General features: G+C 36.9%; 1 protein-coding gene across 1 annotated transcript in view; it reads right to left on the bottom strand.

Moving 5' to 3' along the window:
- MORC1 (MORC family CW-type zinc finger 1) overlaps window positions 1–15,657 on the bottom strand; it is a 49,612-nt gene extending 33,955 nt beyond the window's left edge. The window contains exons 1-9 of the mRNA XM_087966539.1: window positions 15,429–15,657; window positions 14,163–14,216; window positions 12,645–12,679; window positions 11,359–11,427; window positions 7,191–7,278; window positions 6,129–6,237; window positions 3,288–3,447; window positions 1,921–2,026; window positions 1,479–1,604 (exon numbers count right to left, since the gene is read on the bottom strand). Coding sequence (XP_087822665.1) covers window positions 1,479–1,604; window positions 1,921–2,026; window positions 3,288–3,447; window positions 6,129–6,237; window positions 7,191–7,278; window positions 11,359–11,427; window positions 12,645–12,679; window positions 14,163–14,216; window positions 15,429–15,499 — 818 coding nt within the window. The 5' untranslated portion in view covers window positions 15,500–15,657. The remainder of the gene's footprint in view (window positions 1–1,478; window positions 1,605–1,920; window positions 2,027–3,287; window positions 3,448–6,128; window positions 6,238–7,190; window positions 7,279–11,358; window positions 11,428–12,644; window positions 12,680–14,162; window positions 14,217–15,428) is intronic.
- Between the last annotated feature and the right edge of the window lie 5,354 nt (window positions 15,658–21,011).

Here is a 21,011-nt window from a genome sequence, read left to right on the forward strand (position 1 = left end):
TATGCACAAATGAAGATATCTGCAGAACTCTTGTCCATGGATGTGTCATTTACACTATATAATTATTTAGAGGAGAATAAAGACAACTTTCGTACAGTAAGCCCAATTTCCCAGGAGTTTCTAGAGGCCTTCAAAAGCCACCTTCATAATCCGTAACTGAAGCAGAATTTGAAACTAACAAATACTGTGAAGTGGGTTTTAGTTCTTTCTCTCTCTAAAATGGTTATATCTGCAAAACATAGAACTCAACCTGGCCAGGTATCATGGAATTGGTTAAAATATTTAATTTGTTGTTCTCACGTAAGATTAAATGATTATTTTTCAAACAGGCAGATCTGAGAGATCAATGGATAGTTTATCTTCTAGCCTCCAGAACTGTTTTTAGCCTCACCATAACCAGTTCCAGGATATTAATTACTAAACTTCCAAATCCATGCTGCATTTGTAATGGTTAAGTGAGAAAGACTTTGAGAAAGAAGGGGAAGAAAGGCTGCTTAGGGAATAGATAGGGTCACAGCTACTTAATGGGCAGACAAGGAGACTCAGAAAGGAGACACCCTAACTTCTCAGATTTGTAAAGGAGGCAGCCCGAGATTTGTACTTTGAAACTTTCAAGATTCTGTTAATGTAGCCTTAAGTAAAATAAAATTAGTTAATCTGTTCGTGTTTCCTATCTGGTCTACCTAAGCAAGTGACAGTATTAAAATATTACAGGTTCATTAGAAAATAAAACAAAACATGAAATTTGCATTATTTGCATTATTCAGCAGTAATCTTTCAGAAACAACATTTCTAAACCACATTCAATAAAATAGAATTCAAAGCAGTAAGAGTAAACCAAATAAAGCCTATTCCTGTTGCTAAAGTGATTATCTGATTTAAAGTGTTCCAAATTCTAGGTCCCAATTGATTTACTGTTAGAGTGATTTTAGTTTGTCTTAGGTCATAAATTCTTCTAAATCAAAATCAATTTGTCACTGGGACCAAAGAAGTTAATCAACCAATCAGAATAGACTGGGAGGGACCTTAGAGGACCCTATACCATTTCAGATAGGTGGCTGTCCAGGTTCTTCTTAAAAACCTCCAGTAATGAAGCACCCACAATTTCTGAAACCAAGCTGTTCCATTGGTTAATTGTCCTAACTGTTAGGAAGTTTCTCCTAAATTCCAGGTTGCTTTTCTCCTAGATTAGTTTCCATCCATTGTTTCTTGTCTTGCCTTCTGATGCTTTAGACAATAAACTGACCCCTCTTCTTTATGGCAGCCACTCAAATACTGGAATACTGCTATCATGTCAACCCAATTCCTACAACTGTTCTTCATATGTTTTTGTCTCTTTAATCATCTTAGTTGCTCTTCTTTGTACTTTTTCCAAAGTCTCAACACCTTTTTTGTAATGTGGTGACCTAGTGCTTTCACGCACATTGCTTTGAACATTTAAATGTGTGCCTTTATAACTGTAAGCAAAGCTGACTCACCTGGGCCTGTAAAAACAGAAAAGCAAATGCTTGGTTCTGACTTTCTCAGCTTGAATGAATATCCTCATTCGTGGGTTGAGATACAATATAGCTGTATAAGCTCTTAGTGATTTTTCTTCTGGATAGCTGGTGTAGAAAATATTTCAGGCGAAATAAATTTCAATTAGAGAATTGTACTGGATAGAGACAATATAGTATATTACTGATGTGAAAGAAATCATACAAAGCAGTCAAAAAAACTGAGGTGCTGGACAATTCCTTCCCAAAAAGGCATATAGAACATTTTTTTGGATTTTGGAAAGAACATACTGAAGGCAACTAAGAACAAAAATATTCTTCATATGCTTGTCTAAACAGCAAGGTACAACACGGCCAATAATTTGAGATAACGTTTATTTCTCCAAGATAATAACATCCTACTTTCTTTTTCATAATAACTTACTTCTCTGGCATCCTATCAGTCAATATATCCTTCTCATTTGTTAGAATATCAAGTTCTGGCTCCCCATTCAATGCAAGTTTCAGATTGTATATCACCAGCAGGGTTCCTAGGTTTGAATATGTAAATAACAAGTTGTATTGTTTCTCCCCACAAAAAGATCTTATAATGTCAGTGAAGATTCACTATAATGGAATAGAATATCTTTTTCTGAACTATCAATGTATGGATACTTGTGTACTCTACATTAAGATCCCGCTCTTTGGGTGAAAATCAATTTTTAGCAATATATAATAGAAGACACTATTTTTGTTATCACCAGAAAAACAGAATCCTGTTACTCCAGTAATATGTGAAAGAAGAACGCTTAGAGTCCAAAGTGGCTTCTGACAGTAAAAGCAATATCAGCATGATCTTTTTATACAGTCCTTCTTCTATCATCATAAAATAGGATTTATACGTCTTTCTCATAAAATTTGTTCAGCTAGATCTTACATTACTGACTCAAAAGCATGTATATAAATTTATGAATAAACCACTTTGTGCACATTTATAGGGAAAGCACAAAAAGAAGTCATCACATTTAAATATAAAATACATTATACAGAAAATACATTTTCTATTTTAGCTGTAGTAGAAAGCCACATAAATTTCTATTTTACAGAAATTGTATTCAGAATTTTCTTTAAAGGGTAACTGAAACATGGCTTTCCAAGTCAACTATTTAATCTACATAATCTTCAAGACCATTTTTAGTTTTTCTTTAATTTTTCTGTAGGCTGGAAGTTTTCTTTACATTTGTATGTTAGTCAACAACAAATGAGGGCCTTCATACATGCACACAGCAACTGAAAATTGGTTTGCTGTAAAGAGCATTCAGGCTGACTAACGATTCCAATTTCTCAAGATACTGATGGACTCAGGATATGCAGAATGCCTTCTTTTTGATTCTGAAGTCTATATTCTATTCTAAGGAAGTGCAGGCTCTGTTGGATTTCAGGTTCAAGAACAGAAAGCGTAACTTATGGGTAAGAATTCCAGAGAGGCCATGAAGTTCTGAATTCAAGATGCTTAAGGATCAACTTAAAATTCTTTACTGCACTTGCTAATCTTGGAAAAATATCTATCCACTAGTTGCAGCCATTGTCTGTTTCAGTGTTGAAACAATAGTGCCTCAATCTTTAGTCTATTGTTTTTTTTTGGTTTTTTTGCTAATTGCTACAATCTCAATTGACCCATATTAATTATGCTGCTGCATTCCTTGGTTCAGCTCACAGTACTCATGCTACTGCTTAAGGCAAAGATCTGAAAAAGACAGAGCAATATTGGTATATGTGGACTTAATATTTAAATTTAAGTGGTAAACGTACCTGTTTTTCCATAAATGGCATTAAACTGGTTCATCAATTCATCTTCATTATTAAAAGGAGAATATTTGCAAATTATGGACAATTGTGTAGAAAATTTCTCAGGATCATCTATTACTGGAGTCCTTGTGTCACTTGACCATGAAAGGATTGGCACTATGACCTGTAACCAAGAACATTAGAGTACAGGTTGTCCTTGACTTACAACAGTTCATTTAGTGACTATTCAAAGTTAAACGGCACTGGAAAAAATGACTTATAGCCGTTTTTGACAGCTACAACCTTTGCAGCATCCCCATGATTACGTACTGTATCAAAATTCAGATGCTTGACAAGTGTTTCATACTTATATGAGCGTTGCAGTGTTCCGGGGGTCATGTGATCACCTTTTGCAACCTTATGACAAGCAAAGTCAATAGGGAAGCCAGATTCACTTAACAACCAGGTTACTAACTTATCAACTGTAGTGATTCACTTTACAACTGTAGCAAGCAAGGTCATAAAAAGAGGCAAAAGTAAAATAAAAAACTGGGGATCTTATTATTGGTAATGATACATTTATGATTTCTTTGACCTTAAAAGTCTTTTAACTTGTTATAAATGCCTTAAAGGTTTTTATTCAATTAAAACATTATTTTCTCAGAGAAGAACTTCTGTCCGGGTAACCTTGGAAATTCATTTTTAATTAACTTTTAATTATCCAATTAAATAGTTTAGCAAATTTATATGACTATATTTAGAGGCTAAAACTATACAGTATATTAGTCACCTGTAGATGAGATGGGTGGCATACAAGTCAAACAAATAAATAAGTAAACATTAACAATTTTAAAGTTAACATACATACATACATACATACATACAAACAAAATAAATAAATAAATATGTGGTTTATCTATTTAAGTTAAGATTTAAACATGTTAAAATGTAACGACAGATTCTCTTTCAAAGTTACAAAGGACAAAAGAAGTCACTCATGACCTATCCTCAAAGTTAGACTGCCACCTGCACTCCCGCCCACCTTTCCCCAGTCATGAGATTGCATTCTGGTTGTATGGCAACTGGCTTATATTTATAACCAACTGCATTGTCCCATAGTCAAGTGACCCCTATTTGTGACTTTCTGGCAGAACATGGCAAAAAAGCACTCACTGGAGATGTTGAATTAATGACCACACAATTTGCTTAATGATCACACAATTCACTTAACAAACATGGTGAGTTGGTTTACAACCATCCTCAAAACAGTTGTAAAAATTAAGTCAGGTCTTGTGGTGACCTGAGTCGAAATGACCAAATGGTAACAACTGCAATGACATGTAATCAAAATTTCAGGCCCAGTTGTGATCATTAAGTGAGGACTTAAGACTCTGGAAATAAAGAGAGCTTCACTTCAAATAACCAATCACACATGTGGATACTACAGATATTTCCCGTTTTTCTCAAGAGTTTGTTTCAAACCTTTTGCGGCTTACTGTACAGTTTTTGTTTGTAATGCCTCAAAATGTTGATCCACCATGTTATCCACATGCAATAATTAAACTGTCCAAACACAGTAGTAATAAGAGGGGCATGAAAAATATGGTTTAGGAACTGTTTGCAACCTGGGCCATAGATGGCTACTTTCAATACTAGGAACATGACCTGTATTTGTATGTTCAGCCTTCTCTTTCCCACATTTCTTCAATGGTTTAAAATTAGGTCCACAGGCAAAACATTATTACTAAATGGGAACATGAATTTCTGCCCCAGAACCAGATGTATGTTCAAAACATCCCATCAATCAGTGTCACAGCAGAGTGGCCAGACAGAAATAACAGACACACCATCTTCAAAGAAGATTATTATCCACTCTTCTATTGTCATCTGTTTAATGAGAAATGAAGGGGCAGGATTTATGACAGTAGCCATCATTTATAATCATTACAGCAATTTGTTCTAAAACTTTCATACAAGTTTCCTTATATTAAGGAACTGTTTCTTGTGGATAGGATATGGGACATAGATATTCTAGGATGACATTGTCTTCCCAAGCACAGTTGAGAAAATCTTATTGCCAGATTTTCTGCTCTTGTGATGGGTGAAAATGCACACAACAATACTTACAACTACAACTGGATGTTGAGGGTAAAATACTAGTATCATCTTTATCTTTGAACACCTAAGGCATATATAAACCTATAAATATTCTTATAACATAAAAATAAGGGTGGGTGACATAACTTAATCCATCTTATATCCTGGTAAATGCATGTTTTAAGTCAAGCTTCCCCCATAATTACAGCTAATTTATAAATGGGGAATTTCCTAATCAGGTAGTCAGTTCTATAAATATTCATGAAAGTGCTACCCATATTCCAAATTTGCCCATATGCAATAAGTAATTTTTATAAGCTCATTTTAAGTATTATATGGCATTGGAAAAAAGAATCAGCTGACTTGCAATGATCAAAACCCATGAATAAAACATATAGAGTGGTTGCATGCTAGAGAGACTCTCTTTTGGTTATAAGTTAATTCATATATTTTGTTGTGGAGGATTCAGTGGGATTTAAAAATATTTTTCATTTATATAAAAATAACCTGGAAAATAACACAAAGGCGACATGAATAGACACTGTGCATTTTAATGTAAGTAGGAAGGAATGACAAAAATATAAATGCAATATATAATGTTTCTTTGGGTTTGTTATGGTTTTTTTGCACTTCTGTGTTAGTGCTATTTCAGTCTATAAACTTGGTCATGTTTTAATTACATAACAGTTTCTGAACCACCTTGATGTTCTTATCAGGACATAAAAATGGGAAATAAATACTTCAAAATGTAGTTGTGAACAAACTTACCTCACTGAGACCTTCTGTTTCGCAGAATGTCTGAGAGAAAAGAAGACACGTAATTGTATTCTCTTTTTTGGTAAATAATATCAAGTCATTCCCTATTCGCATTGATCCTCTGTAATAAAAATATAGAAAAAAACATTTTTAAAATATGAATTAATGAATCTGAACAACTAATGAATCTGAATAGTTTTTTTCTTTTCCTTACTTTACTGATTTAAAAAACTGATAATACCAGACAGATTCATATAAGATATAAATGCTACAGCCAAAGTTTAATCACATATTTATTTGGCTTCCTTTACTGTCTCCTTTTTCTTACATTTCCTTTTTTCACTGTTTTATTTTCTCTGTTACCATCAGAATCCAGAGTGGAATATTAGGATTATTCTTTTCAAATTTTAGCTTTGAATTGTATCCTACTCTTTTCTGTGCATTTCCTCATTCTCTAACAAATGCTTAATTAGTCATTCAGTCTCCTTCTCATCTCCTATCTACCCACATACGTCATACATAAGGATAAGGGTTGTTTTATGGTGATTTAAGATGGTAGCCACTTGTTACAAAAATATAAGTCCATCCTATCCATACACACAAGGCAAGGTTCTATCTCAGTATTTATGATAAACTGACCTTGGATTTTGTTTCTTTAAAACCAAGCAAGTATATCTATTACAGATCCACCCCCCCAGGTATTTATGGTACAATGAAAATTATATTTTACTTTGTTGATATTGTCAAGGTTATCTTCATATCTTGCAACAATATAACATAATTTTGCTTTCATACTGATTGCAATTTTCTTTTATGTCCATACATTTATTATGTATTTTAAATAATACATTTTTTCAAATACAAGAGCATTGCTTATATATTGCTTCACAAGTTTGCATATGTTTGTGAATAAAGATATTATTAGTGATAGTAGTTACTGTTAGATTTGGTGCAAACTTTTATTTTTATGGCACTTAACCTGCAAGACTTTGGCAGTTTATATATTTCTTCCTGTACTTCATGGCAACCAGAATAAAAACTATATAATAAAATATAAAAAAAAATAAGTCTTACGATTTCAATCCATTGCCATAACGTCCAATCATTGTAGGGTCTTTTCTCTTAGAAGATCTTCCAAAATATACAATATCTGTAGCTTCATCTAAAATAGGTTTATAACATTTCAAATGTTGTTCAAATTTCCTATTGTAACGTATTATAATTAATCGTTGTAACTCTCTAAGTAGAGATTATTATCTATATATGTGTTATATGTCCATACTTAAAAGATTATGTCTTATCTAAAATTACTTACGCAGTCGCTGTAATATGTGACATTCAAACCCAATATATGCCAATCTGAACTTAATAACTCGGTCCTTCATCACTATGATCTTTAGCAACTCATTCTGGTCCAAGAATTGATGTGTCAAAAGCTAGTGGTTTACAAAGTTAGTTTTCTTATATTCAGTATCCCTTCACATAGTAGATTTGCCTCTATTTTTCTATATACCTGAACTTGAAAAAAGCTTAGAAGGACCACATTTGGATATTACCAGAATTCAAGATTTTCAAGAAATCCCAAACCAGTAGACTTTATAGCAAGAAAGGGGAAAAATCCAAGCTATGGCAAACTGTCGAAGTACCATATTTTTGCCATGGGAAACAACATGGAAAATAACTTTGTACTATTCAAAACTGCTATCATATTAACAATATATCCCAAAACACTGGAGCACTCCTTGAACACTGTTACCATTATCAAAATCATCACTGGTCAATTGCAAAAGACAGCTTTACTTTGAACGGCTTACATCCTGTGTGATGAAAGCTTTAACATCATCGAATAGTATCTGCCTATCCCAAGTACTTTATTTTATTTATTTATTTATTTGATTTGTCAATCGCTTACAAGATAATAGGTATAAGTATAAGACCTTGGAATACTCACCTCTAATGATCTAAGTGCTAGAGCCCACTGCAACTACATAGCCAAAAAGGCATTAAGAGTTGTTAACCTAATCCTACGTAGCTTTTTCTCTGGTAATATCACACTACTAACCAGAGCATACAAAACATTTGCTAGACCAATACTAGAATACAGTTCATTAGTCTGGAACCCACACTACGTATCTGATATTAGCACAATTGAGAAAGTCCAGAAATATTTCACAAGAAGAGTTCTCCACTCCTCTACTGTTGTAGAATACCTTATGCCACCAGACTTGAAATTCTAGAACTTGAAAACCTTGAATTACGCCGTCTTCGGTCTGACTTAAGCATGGTATATAAAATCATACATTGCAATGTCCTACCTGTCAATGAATACTTCAGCTTCAACCATAACAACACAAGAGCACACAATAGATACAAACTCAAAGTAACCACACCAAACTTGATTGCAGGAAATACGACTTCAGCAATAGAGTGGTCAATGTCTGGAATACTCTACCCGACTCTGTAGTTTCTTCCCCAAACCCCAAAAACTTTAACCTTAGACTGTCTACTATTGACCTCACCCTTTCCTAAGAGGTCTGTAGGGCGTGCATAAGCGCACCAACGTGCCTACCGTCCCTGTCCTATTGTTTCTCTTATTCTTTTATTTTTCTTATATGTACCCATTTCATGTATTCACAACTATGTATACATTTATACTTATTATCTTGTAAACAATTGGCAAATCAAATAAATAAATAAAATAAATAAATAAATATAAATAGTTATGAAGACATGAAATGGGTACATATAAGAAAAATAAAAGAAACAATAGGACAGGGATGGTAGGCACGTTGGTGTGCTTATGCACGCCCCCTACAGATCTCTTAGAAAAGGGGTGAGGTCAATAGTAGAAAGTCTAAGGTTCAAGTTTTTGGGGTTTGGGGAAGAAACCAGAGTCAGGTAGAGTATTCCAGACATTGACCACTCTGTTGCTGAAGTTGTATTTCCTGCAATCAAGTTTGGTGCAATTAACCTTGAGTTTGTATCTATTGTATGCTCTTGTATTGTTTTGGTTGAAGCTGAAGTATTCATTGACAGGTAGAGGACATTGCAATGTATGATTTTATATACTATACTTAGATTGGACCGAAGGCGGTGTAGTTCTAGGTTTTCTAGGTCTAGAATTACGAGTCTGGTGGCATAAGGTATTCTGCTGCAATGAGTAGAGGAGTGGAGAACTCTTCTTGTGAAATATTTCTGGACTTTCTGAACTGTACTAATATCAGATATGTAATGTGGGTTCCAGAATGAGCTGTACTCGAGTATTGGTCTAGCAAATGTTTTGTATGCTCTAGTTGGTAGTGTGATATTACCAGAGAAAAAGCTACGTAGGATTAGGTTAACAACTCTTAATGCCTTTTTGGCTATGTAGTTACAGTGGGCTCTAGCACTTAGATCATTAGAGATGAGTATTCCAAGGTCCTTTACAGAGCTTGGATCATCAAGGTCTTGACTATTCGGCTTGTATTTTATTTTCTGATTTTTTTTGCCAATATGTAAGACAGAGCATTTATTTCTTGAGATTTGAAGTTGCCATTTGTTTGACCATTCTGATACATAGTCAAGATCTTTTTGAAGGGTAGCAGTATTGTCTATGGTATTGAACAGCTTTACATCATCAGCGAAGAGAACACAGTTGCTCTTAATATGATCACAGAGGTCATTTATGTAGAGTATGAAGAGAGTTGGTCCGAGAACAATGCCCTCGGGGACGCCACTATTGACAGGTACCGAATTTGATAGGACACTCCCAATTTTGACCATTTGTTGTCTGTTTGATAGGAATGCTTCTATCCAGTTGTGCAGTTGTCCAGAGATACCATAAGATTTTAGTTTTAGTAGTTTGTCGTGTACCACTGAATCAAAGGCTTTACAGAAGTCTATGTAGATTGCGTCTATTGCTTTGCCCTGATCGAGTTGTGTAGTCCATATCTTTTTGCAGTGTAAGAGTTGCAGATTGCAGGATAGTTTTTTTCTGAAACCAAATTGTTTATTAGAGAGTAGGTTGTTTGTCTCTAAGTGGAGGAGAATGGATTGGTTAATAATTGATTCCATGACTTTACAGGCCGGATGCATCATGCGCTGGCCACGCCCTTGCCTAGTTTAGCAAAGGGGAAAAAGTCCCAATATGTCACGTAATGCCACTGTGAGTTTGACATCCCTGTTATAGACAATATATATCTACTCTGACTATTGAGTTAGTTTCCTGGTCTTCCTTGTGATTTGAATCCAAATGTCCTTTTTTTTAATAATAATTTTTATTTTTATATTTACAGTAATTTCATCTTTCATTCATACAGTGTGTTGTCTGGGTACATATACCTTGTGCTAACAACTATATTTTTCTTACCAATATAACAATAATCACATTTTCTTTATAATCCATTATTTCTTATGTCTATTACTGTTATAACAATCTTATTTCTCTATACACTCATCTACTCTGTTTTGTTTTATTTTCCAACCATTGATAAAATAGATCCCATATCAGGTAATATTCAATTTCTTCTTTTTCTTTAATTGCCAGTGTTAATTTATTCATCTCTGCACATTCAAATATTTTCTCAATCACTTCTCCCTCTGGCGGTATTTTATCACTTTTCCAATTCTGAGCAAAAACAATCCTAGCTGCTGTTAATACATGAATAAGTAACTATATTTCTTCTTTGCTGTAACATTCAGGTACCATCCCTAATAAAAATAATTCAGGTTTCAAATCATTTTTTCCATCAGGATCCAAATTTCCTTGTGAGAAAATGTTGGTGGAACTCCAGCTCTTGCCCTGATACTAAAAATAACTGCAGGCATCAAGGATACTCTTTTCTGCCTCTTTTCACTCTGCTGGTACTCTGTGCTATGGAATGTAACCGAGTGCACATTTTGTCCCATGGGATAAGATACCATCCAAGTGATATTATAAAGAAATTCTGTTATACTGAAAGGATAATTGGAAGTTGAAATACACTTCATTTTTAAATGAACTAGGATGACTGAAGAATGGTCAACAAGTAAAATTAACACAGTTTAATCTATGCACTCACAGGCCAGTGTTTGGCTCACCTTCCTACAACCACTGTCTACTGGTAGTAAAGTCTATCTCTCCTTTTTTGCAGAAATGGGGCTCAATTTAGCATTGATGCACGTGGAATAGGGATCTTTCTTTTCCCATTCCTCAAGGGTTCACAAACCAAAACTGACTCTGAAACCATGACACCACACTATTGTTCAAGGAAACAGTACTTACAAGGGGACATGCCACATCCATCATCTAGAAAGCACAGGGTAAATCCTCCTCGCAGGTGATCATTATTCACTGAAAGAGAAACCATAGCAAAGAGAAATTTTGTTCTTAGTTCCCTCCTCAGTAGTATCTCTAATGGTATTTTTCAACCTTGGCAACTTCAAGGCATGTACACTTCAACCCCCAGAATTCCCCAGCCAGGTGCTGACTGAGGAATTCTGTAAGTTGAAATTCATATATCTTAAAGTTGCCAAGGTTGAGAAATCCTGTTTTAGAGAAAACCAACCAGGCACAGAAAAGGCAGGTGGTGCTTCCTCTTACCTGCACATTTCTCTGACCCCTTCAGGTGGCAGGGCTTACAAGAAAAAAAAAACCATTGGGGTGGGGGGTGGGGGGTGGAGAATCAGAGTTAAGGGAAGTCCAAGGAAATTATTGACTGATTGATCCAAGGAACTTATAGATCCTCTCCCTATTCTTATAACTATGCTGAAGGTTGCAATAAAGTAGGACAGACTACTCGAAGTTAGTTTCATTTATTCAGCAATGACTAATTTAATTTTAATTTTAAATAACATATGTTTTACACATCTACTTAATCTCAAATAAAGTACGGCACTCTTTGTCTCCCTACAAAGCCTTGGCTATACCACTCTTCCTCTCCCTCCCCCAAACCATCTAAATAAAAGCTGATATCAAATTATAAATTGGAAGAAGAGAAAAACACATGAGGAATATGTCTAATAAATAAATTAATTTGATTATAATGAAGCCAAAGTTAAATAAAATGCAACTTTTTCCTGGCGATGCCCACTTTATGGAATGTTGTCCCTAACACAAAAGGCAACTGAAGGCCTCGGAAAATAAAAGGCTGCATGTTCCACTATCAAATCCTTGGGACAGCATAAACATGTTTATTAATAAATAAAATATATGTTATCAGATTCAGTAATGTTTTCTTTTTTCTTTCCTCCCATCATATATCTGTATTACATTTTAATAAACTACCATACATTAGTCAGTCAGTCTGTCTGTCTGTCTGTCTATCTATGTCAAAGTACATATTTGCCACTAGATCTTTAGGTTAAAGACATAAACATTGTGACTTCTACCCAGGTATAGGATATATCTTTGCCTTGTCAAATAAGAAAGAAATGTTCCAAAGAATTTATTTTCACAAGGGGGGTAATAAGTAAATTTAATGCAGTGTCCAATAAAATAATGCAATCAAGGGAAGAAGTCACTGAAAAGTACATATTTAATATACAAATTAGTAATTATATAGAACTCACCAGTATAAATGTCAAGTCTTGTGGCGCCAGCATCTCTGAAAATATGGTTTATATATTTAAAGTATTAAAAAAAAACCAAACACCAGAGTAATAATAAGTATTACCTTTTTACTAAGAATTTATGTCCTGGAAAAGCAGAATACTCTAGTTTAAATAGCGTCAACTCATATTAATATGATTTGCCACTGAATAGCAAAATAAAAACACAATAAAATTTAATTGAAAAGCTACAATAAAGTATAAGTTTAAGCCCCTCAAATCAATGAATTAAACATATAGAAAATAAAAAAAACTACAATATTGGGACTGCACTAGGCTGAATTCTCTCCTCTGCATCTGGAATTCCAGTTCAAACCCCAGAAAAAGAGGCCAAAAGTTTTTTTCCTCTCAATCCTCCATTTTTCCAATCTAGAGAAAGAAATTAAATAATTGTTTAAAAAAACACTATATTAAGACTGTGAGCAAGCAAACAAACAACAACAAAAGAAGAACCAAAATAACTATCTTTCTTCTCCTTCCATTTATTCTGCCCAACTGTATCTACAAGTTCCCATCTATGTTGAGATACACTGAAAGGGGTACTGGATTGCTCTGTCTAAATTCAAAGGTAGTTTTTGAAGAAATGTCAGTGCACATGGCACATTATGTGAGCAGTTCTATGGTGAAAAAGACCACCCAAAAAAGCACTGGGGAGGTGAATTTTGCAGTTGACACGATCTCCCACTCCTACAATTTATAAGGGCACTGAACAATAAGAATTATGTTTTGTTTACTATCATTCTCATGGCTGCCTGATTATTTTATCTTGTATACTACGCAACTTTTTTTGGTTATATGCAACTTTCTTTGTTATATGCTTCATATTCAAGAATAGTTTCTAACTAGTTTGTACATCACTCAGAAACTGCAGTTAGAAGCGTAATAAATAAGCCTTAAGAAGGTTCATTATGCTAAAGGCCAAATTTCAAAGAGGACCAAAACTTAGCCCAATCAATGGGTGACATTGATTCTTGTCAATTATTCTCCAAGACAGCTGATTTCTTAAATAACAGCATTTAATTAAATGAAGCAAAAGAAACAACTAATTAAGTTTTTGTGTCAGTCCACACCAGCTTGGCCAGAAGCTCCATTGTCAGGGTTGAAAGGATCCGGTCCCTGAACTTATGACTCGTTGAGAAGCCTTCAGGTATAAGTAGCTATTATGGCAGTGGAGCAAGATTCCCCACTACAGGCACGGTGGAATGTTAATTGCTAGAATCCTAACCCATCTCAATGCAAAGTCTTGGAGAAGGCTATACAAGAGATTGGTTTTGTTCAGTTTTCCAGCCATAGCTGTACTGTTGATACAAAACCTGACCAATGAAGCTGGTCTAAGTACCATAACATTATTGTCTAAATTGGTGGGGAAAATAAAATAGGAACAAAACAGAATAAAAGGCCACTGGGAAAGGCACTCAGGTACCAGAATGAAAAGCTTAGCTTATTATAAAACATGGACCTTAAAAGCAACATATTTACCGTGAATTGTCAATCAGTTCAGCTATTGCTCCAAAAACAAAGTCATGTGTTGTGCTAGAAAGAAGCATTAAGGCAATTTTAACACAAAAGAAGCCAGAAAGCACAGGGATAAATTACACATGCAGAAAATGGCAATACAAAAAAGGATTTGGAGTGCATTAGAACCCTGCAGTCTTTGAAATATGAAAAACTCAAAGGGGAAGATGGGGAGATAAATACTGCTTTGAGAGATATTGGTACATACGCGGGAAAGTAAGAGCAATTAATTTTCTGTATGTCACAGAAAAATAGAATTCTTCATTAAAGTGTGATTGGATGCACAAGGAATTTGTCTCCAATGCGTAAGATCTGTGTACATACAAGTATAAATCATGATAATCATAAAATACAATAATAATAAATCGTAAGATACACCCAGCAGATCCTTCACCCCAACTAGCAGACAAGAACAGGGACCAATGCTCAAACACTAGGACAGGTAAAGGGCTTATCTTTTTAATCGAACCTTATTATCTTCAACATTTCTTTTAGTTAATGTTTCTGGGTTTATTCTTAGCCCTCTTACTTCTTTCATTATCAGGCTTACAGTTAGATTTGTTTCTAACAAATCTGATTGATTGCAATACGGATTGACTGGGTTCCCTAGGGTGTCTTATTGCCCAAAATTAAAAACCTGTTCTTACCCGAGAATTGCCACCACTAAATCCAATAGGACTAATACCGTTGACCCGAATCAACATGCAGCTCAATCTAATGTATAAAACATGCAATTCTACTCGGTGTTAAGACGCACTTCTTAAAAGCATTTATCATGAAATACCGTGGACCTTAAAAGATGCAATTCATAGAAATGTATGTGCTAGCAAATGTACCCATCTATAAGATGCCACAATCTCAGGAACTTTTATTCCATCGAAATCATGAGTAGGACTCATTCCCAAGCAAACGTTATGCGGAACGGCACAAAGAGTTCCCCGCCCTCGGTCTGTCTAGTGAAGTGTGTTCAGTATTTGGAGAACTTTTAAGATGGGTGGACTTCAACTCCCTGGATTTCCCAGTTTGTCAAAACACTTGGTCAACCGTTTGATCCGCGGTTTGATAATTTGGTTATTCCTTGGGTTTTGAATGAAAAATTGCCGTCCCGCAAACAGTTATCAGTATTACTTGATATTCAGGAAAACGGACTTTTTTTTTTTACCCCCATTGAGGGCAGAGCCTAATCGACGTATCGATACACAAAAAGTGACTGTCTCTTGTCTCACTCACGAGTTTGCATGCAAAAACTCCAGCGTTAACTCCGCCCTACAAAGAGCTCCATAAAGACCCGGTCCGGCCATGGACGCTGCCAAGGCGAAGCAGCCCCGTCGCCGAGAGCTAACAACCGAGCCAACCCTTCGTTCGCCGCCCACGTGCAACGCAGCGCGACCAGGGCGTGGCTGCGAAAAGGCTACGGAATAGGGAAGGGCGGGAGAGAGAGAGAGAGAGAGAGAGAGAGAGAGACGGACCGAAGGCGCCCTCTTGTGGAGAAAGCGATGGGAACAACCTTGCAGCAGAGTCCGGACGCGAAAGTAGCCCAAATTACTGTAACGGAATGCCTAGTCATTACTATAAGATAGTACAGGTAATTCTCATCAGCTACAGCCAATCACTTTTAGTGGGCGTAAATAATCGTTTATACTCTTATCACCGAGAGCTAGTTTAGTGTAGTGGTTAAGGCACTAGGCTACTATCGAGGAGCCGGGGAATTCTACTACGCCTGATTTAGGCACGAAGCCAGCTTGGTGACTCTCTTTCAACCTTAAGGAGGCAGTAGTAAACCGCTTCCAAAAAAGTTGCCAGGAAAACTGCAGGGATGTATTCAGGCAGGCGGCCACATTCACAAAACCCGCCATCCATCATATCTGTAGTAAGGTGCATAGGAACTTGGGTGGTTTGTAAATAAGACTGGGTGACATTGCATCCAAAACCAGTCATTTGAAATTACAGCTTCAAAGATGATGGCTTGCAGTTAAGTGAATTGCAGCTCTTCTGAAAAAGCACACATTATTAGAATATTTAAGAGTTATGAGTTGTAGTTGCCTTTGCAAAAAGGTCCACTCTGATAGGTCATAAGCACCAGGTTAGCGGCCAAAACCTGTTTCCTCCAATCCGTTTTCTAGATTCAATCACCTACAGGAGAGGCAGTCAGCTCCTCTTTCAAACTGAATGAAAAGCCATCTGTCAATCATTCGTTGATTCAGATTCCTCTGGTGAACAACATGTTGTATTTGATGGCTGAAACGACCCCTTTCAGCTCTAGTATTATGTAATAAAGAAAAATATTATTGTTATTCCCTTGAAAATGAATGAATTTGCAGTGCAAAGCAACACTTAAGGTTTGCTTGTTTACTTTTTTTTATGATGAAAGAAGACTTCACTCTGTATCTTCTTGTCAATGCAAAAGGCTAATGGACTTCCATACTGGTACTATAACAAATCTTTCCAAAGGATTCAGTATTTTTAGGACTATTCCAGACATCAGATTCAGGTTGCAGGATGTGAGATCCTACTCACATATTTTCCATAACTTGTGTGAAACCTCTTTTCAAATATTCAGTGAGAGAAAAAAGACACATAGTATGAATACACATATACTTTGAAAATGATTCAAAAGTCGCTTTTTGAAAAGAACAGAGATATGCCTGAAGCATCTTTTCAAAGCAGATACAAAAACCATGGCTTCTTTGAAGAGGTCATACAGTCCCACGCTGGCAAGGGCCAAGGCCAATTTTCTGTATTATTTCCAAAGCATAATATTTCCACAGCTGTAATATCTATAACAGTTTCCTATATTCTGATCTGTTTAAATGGGCTTAATCAAAGGTGAGGTCAGACACCAAAGTGCATAGAAACATCCTTTTTCCTCTGACTTTGGTCTTGTCTGATTTTACGAAAGGTCTAGATTCGTGTTTCTCAATTGTAGTATGTGTGGACTTCAACTCCCAGAATTCCCTAGCCAGTATAGCTGGTTGTTGAATGGTCTAGATCTGAGCTCAGGAATTCTGGGAATTGTTCCACACGTCATAAAAAGGCCATGGTCTAGATATTAAAGTTCTTGGAAGGGTTGCTTCCTGTCATGCCCTTGGTGGAGTCTGACACTGAGGAAGAGGAGGAACAGCCAACAGGGAGTGGGAGTGTGGCTCCAGAGGTGGTGGAGGAGGCTGGGGAAGGGCAGAGGCCGGCTGAGCAGTCAGAGGAGGATCCAGGCCCATCCCCTATCCATCCTAAGTCACGCAGGGAGGATAGGATCAGGGAAAAGCGAGGTCTACTCAAGAGGAGGTCTACTCATGATCCTCGTGGCTTGCAGCTGGGAGCTATGTATATAAGTTTGCAACTGTGCAGTTAGAATTGCTGAAGTCAATTAGTGTTCACCTTGAAAGAGGCTTAACTTTGTTGGCATTCTTCCCATGGACTTTTCTCAGTTAATTTCCTGGAGTTTATAATTACCCTGTTTCTCCAACAATATGGCCTCCCCCAATAGGAAGTCCCAGCATGTTTTATAGGCATGAAATGAAATTAAGCCCCTCCCCCCAAATTAAGGCCTATATTAAAACATGCAAAATGGGGGGAATGGTGGGGGGGGCTTGCTGTTAGGAAGTACTTTTGTTGCACACCCGGATATGGTGCTGCCTGCGTTGACCCTGATATGAAGTGCCCCACCAACGCCGAGGTCAACATCCAAGCCATCGCCGCCCGCCCGCCCGAAGATGCAAGAGGGGGGAAATTAAGTTACCCCTGAAAAGACGGCCTAGCCATTTTTTCGGGGCTCAAAAAAAATAAGACCCGGCCTTATTATATGAGAAACACGGTAGTTATCTCGGCTTGCTTCGGAACTCTCATCAATGCGGTTTGTTTTGGTTTTCTGTTTATCTCATTATTTACTTTTGTGACTTTAAACTGTGCCTAATAAAACAGTGAAGTTAAGTTGAAGGCTTTACCGGACTTTAATATATGTTTTGGGTTTTGGGTTATTTTGAGAGACTACGGGTCATCACACTTCCCTTTGACAAAGGGTTGCTTGATTCCCTTTTGATCCGTGAATTCGAAGCACCCATTTGATAAAGAACCATAATATATAGCTTCTAAGTAGGACAGTGGAAGTGCAGAAACTGATTGTATTAATGCAAACTGGTTCAAACAAATGGAGTGATTAGTTTTGGCAAAATCTGTTCATGAATCTTGGCGAGGAAGCTAAACTTATACTGAGGATCACAAGATTAGTTTACTTTATTGCCATTGCACCTCATACAACAAAATTAAATGCCATCTTCAGTGTACATTATAATTATAAAAATAAAACACAAACACACATCCTTCACATTCTATACAATTGAACTGATTACCCCTGATACTGCATTAATATTGCACTATACAGTAGAATTGAATGTAGTTACTCTTCTGAGATAGAAACTGTTTTTCAGCCTATTTGTCCTTGTTTTTATTATCCTGTACTGTCTGCCAGATAGTAATAGTTAAAAAAAACAGGTAGTCACCATTTTTGCTGACACTGGGCATGAGTGTCCAGTCAACAAAGGATTTTCCCAGGGACTTCAGGTCCTCAGAGAGGAGGCAGTCCAATACTTCCAAGTTTTTATTTTTTGCTGCTAGGGCCAGGTCATCCTCATACCCAAATTTATGTCCCCTTGTAGCTGGCATATCAGAGATCTAAAGATTGAACATTGTGGGAGCCAGTACAGAACCTCGTGCAAGGCCTTGGTTGAGTCTTCTTAAACTTGCTAACTTTGTCCCCCATAGTGATCTGAAAGGATCTATTGCTGGGCATGTTGTTTATTAGGTGATAGAGGATTTTACAGGGGATGATGTGTCTCAGTTTGTAAAGCAGACCCTTCTTCCACATGGTATCGTATGCTGCAGTAAGGCCGATGAACACAGCTGTAGTTTTTAAGCCTTGCTGGAAACCAGCCTCAATATGTGCAATTAGGCTCAGCACCTGATCAACACAACTGCGATTATGATGAAAGTCAGCTTGTTCCAAGGGCAGAAATGTGGGTCCAATTCTGTTTATGATAAGTTTCTCCAAAAATTTGTAACAAGAACTCAGAAAGGCGATGGGATGGTAGCTTTCTACTCTGTATTGTGGTTTGCCAGGTTTCAGAAGCAATATTACTTTGGCCCTTTTGAATTCTGATGGGAGGTGTCTGCTAGAAAGTATGTTTGAAAAATTTGCTGAGCCAATTCCTTGTTAGTCTCCCAGAATGAATTAGAAATTCAGGGTTGATGCCATCAAAGCCTGGTGCTTTGTCGGACTTCAGACTGTCCACAGAGAAAGGATGGGTGAATTCAGAGTGTGTTAGAGCCGACCGTTGAAAGGGTAAGAGCACTTTCATGATCGTAGTTGACTGGTCCTTCACCATTGGGGCTTTAGAGAGGGAGGCTACTTGATCGGCAGTTACTCTGGGTGTTTGTCGAGCAGTTGTCTGTCAGCTACCAGTTTCATTAGTAGGTTCCAGACTTTCCTGCTGGATTTGCTGAAATTTAATGAGGTTGTGAGTTGTTACTATGTCTTGCGATGAGCTGCATCCAGGCTGTGTAACAGATCATCAGCAATCTCTGGGTCGCCACTCTGTAGAAAAACCTGGTAAAGGTCTTCAGTTTCTTTGTTCCATCCAGGAATATAATCTTTTCTGAATCTTCGAGGGATACATCTTTTAGTTGAAGCAAGTTGGAGTCCTCACCAATCTATAGTAATGTTGACTGGTTGGTGGGATCCGATGAATGATACTGTCGAGGTTTTTGGAAAATTCTGACCATTTAGCTTTATGAAAATTCCATTTGGATCTATGTGTGGAGCAAATTAGGAGAATCTGAATTCCGATTTCAAGCAAAACAGGACAGTGTTAACTATGAGGAAATTTCTCAGGAACTTTCCTTGTTATTGGAAGTGGCTGCATGTTTGGGCCTTCTGAGGCAAAATACAAATCTGGGTTAGTTACACATTTCCAGGCAGCAGATTGGAAAGTGCGCTTATCTTTGGCATCAAAAATCAAGTGGACTTTATTTGCAACAGCCCAGTCATAAAGCTGATCCCCATTTTTGTCAGAAGCGCAATAGTTCCAATTTACATGATGGATGTTAAAATCACCTGCATAAATTTCAGGGTGAGGTTTGACATCCAAAACATGCTGCAGCCAGGATATCTGAGGTGGCTTGTAAATGTTGACTGTTGTGAAATCATCTAATTTTGAAACAACTTCTCATCAAAATCATCTCAACAATATCATTTCAGCAACACCGTCTCAGCAACATACTCGCCAATGTCACCACAAAGGCCTACCTGAATAACAACCTTCTCCCTTATGATCCTCACCCCAAATACCTTGGAGTAACTTTGGATCGGATTCTCTCCTATAAGAAACACCTAGAGAACATGTTTGCTAAAATCAATACCAGGAACAACTTACTCCAGAAACTGAGAGGATCTAGTTGGGGAGCCTCACCCTCTACTCTCAGAATATCAGCACTAGGGTTGGTCTACTCCACAGCTGAATACTGTGCCCCCATTTGGGTTAACAGCTGCCACACGATCAAGGCTAAACTAAATGAAACAATGAGGATCATAAGAGGTTGCATAAAATCTACTCCTACTTGCTGGCTCCCCGTCTTGAGCCACCTAGCACCACTAGCCCTACAGGAAGCCTTAGTGAAGGAGTACAACAAAATTATGAGAAACCCACTTCTTCCTGTGCACACTGATCTTCCTCATCTATCAATTGGCAGGCTTAAATCCAGGAAGCCCTCTCTGGCACTCACTCAACAAGTCTAACAACTTTGACATCAACTCACAGTGGA

Source organism: Notechis scutatus, chromosome 5 (assembly GCF_049901735.1).
Source record: "Notechis scutatus isolate UNSWTSFEM ecotype Mainland chromosome 5, rNotScu1.2, whole genome shotgun sequence".
NCBI classification, from domain to species: Eukaryota; Metazoa; Chordata; class Lepidosauria; order Squamata; family Elapidae; genus Notechis; species Notechis scutatus.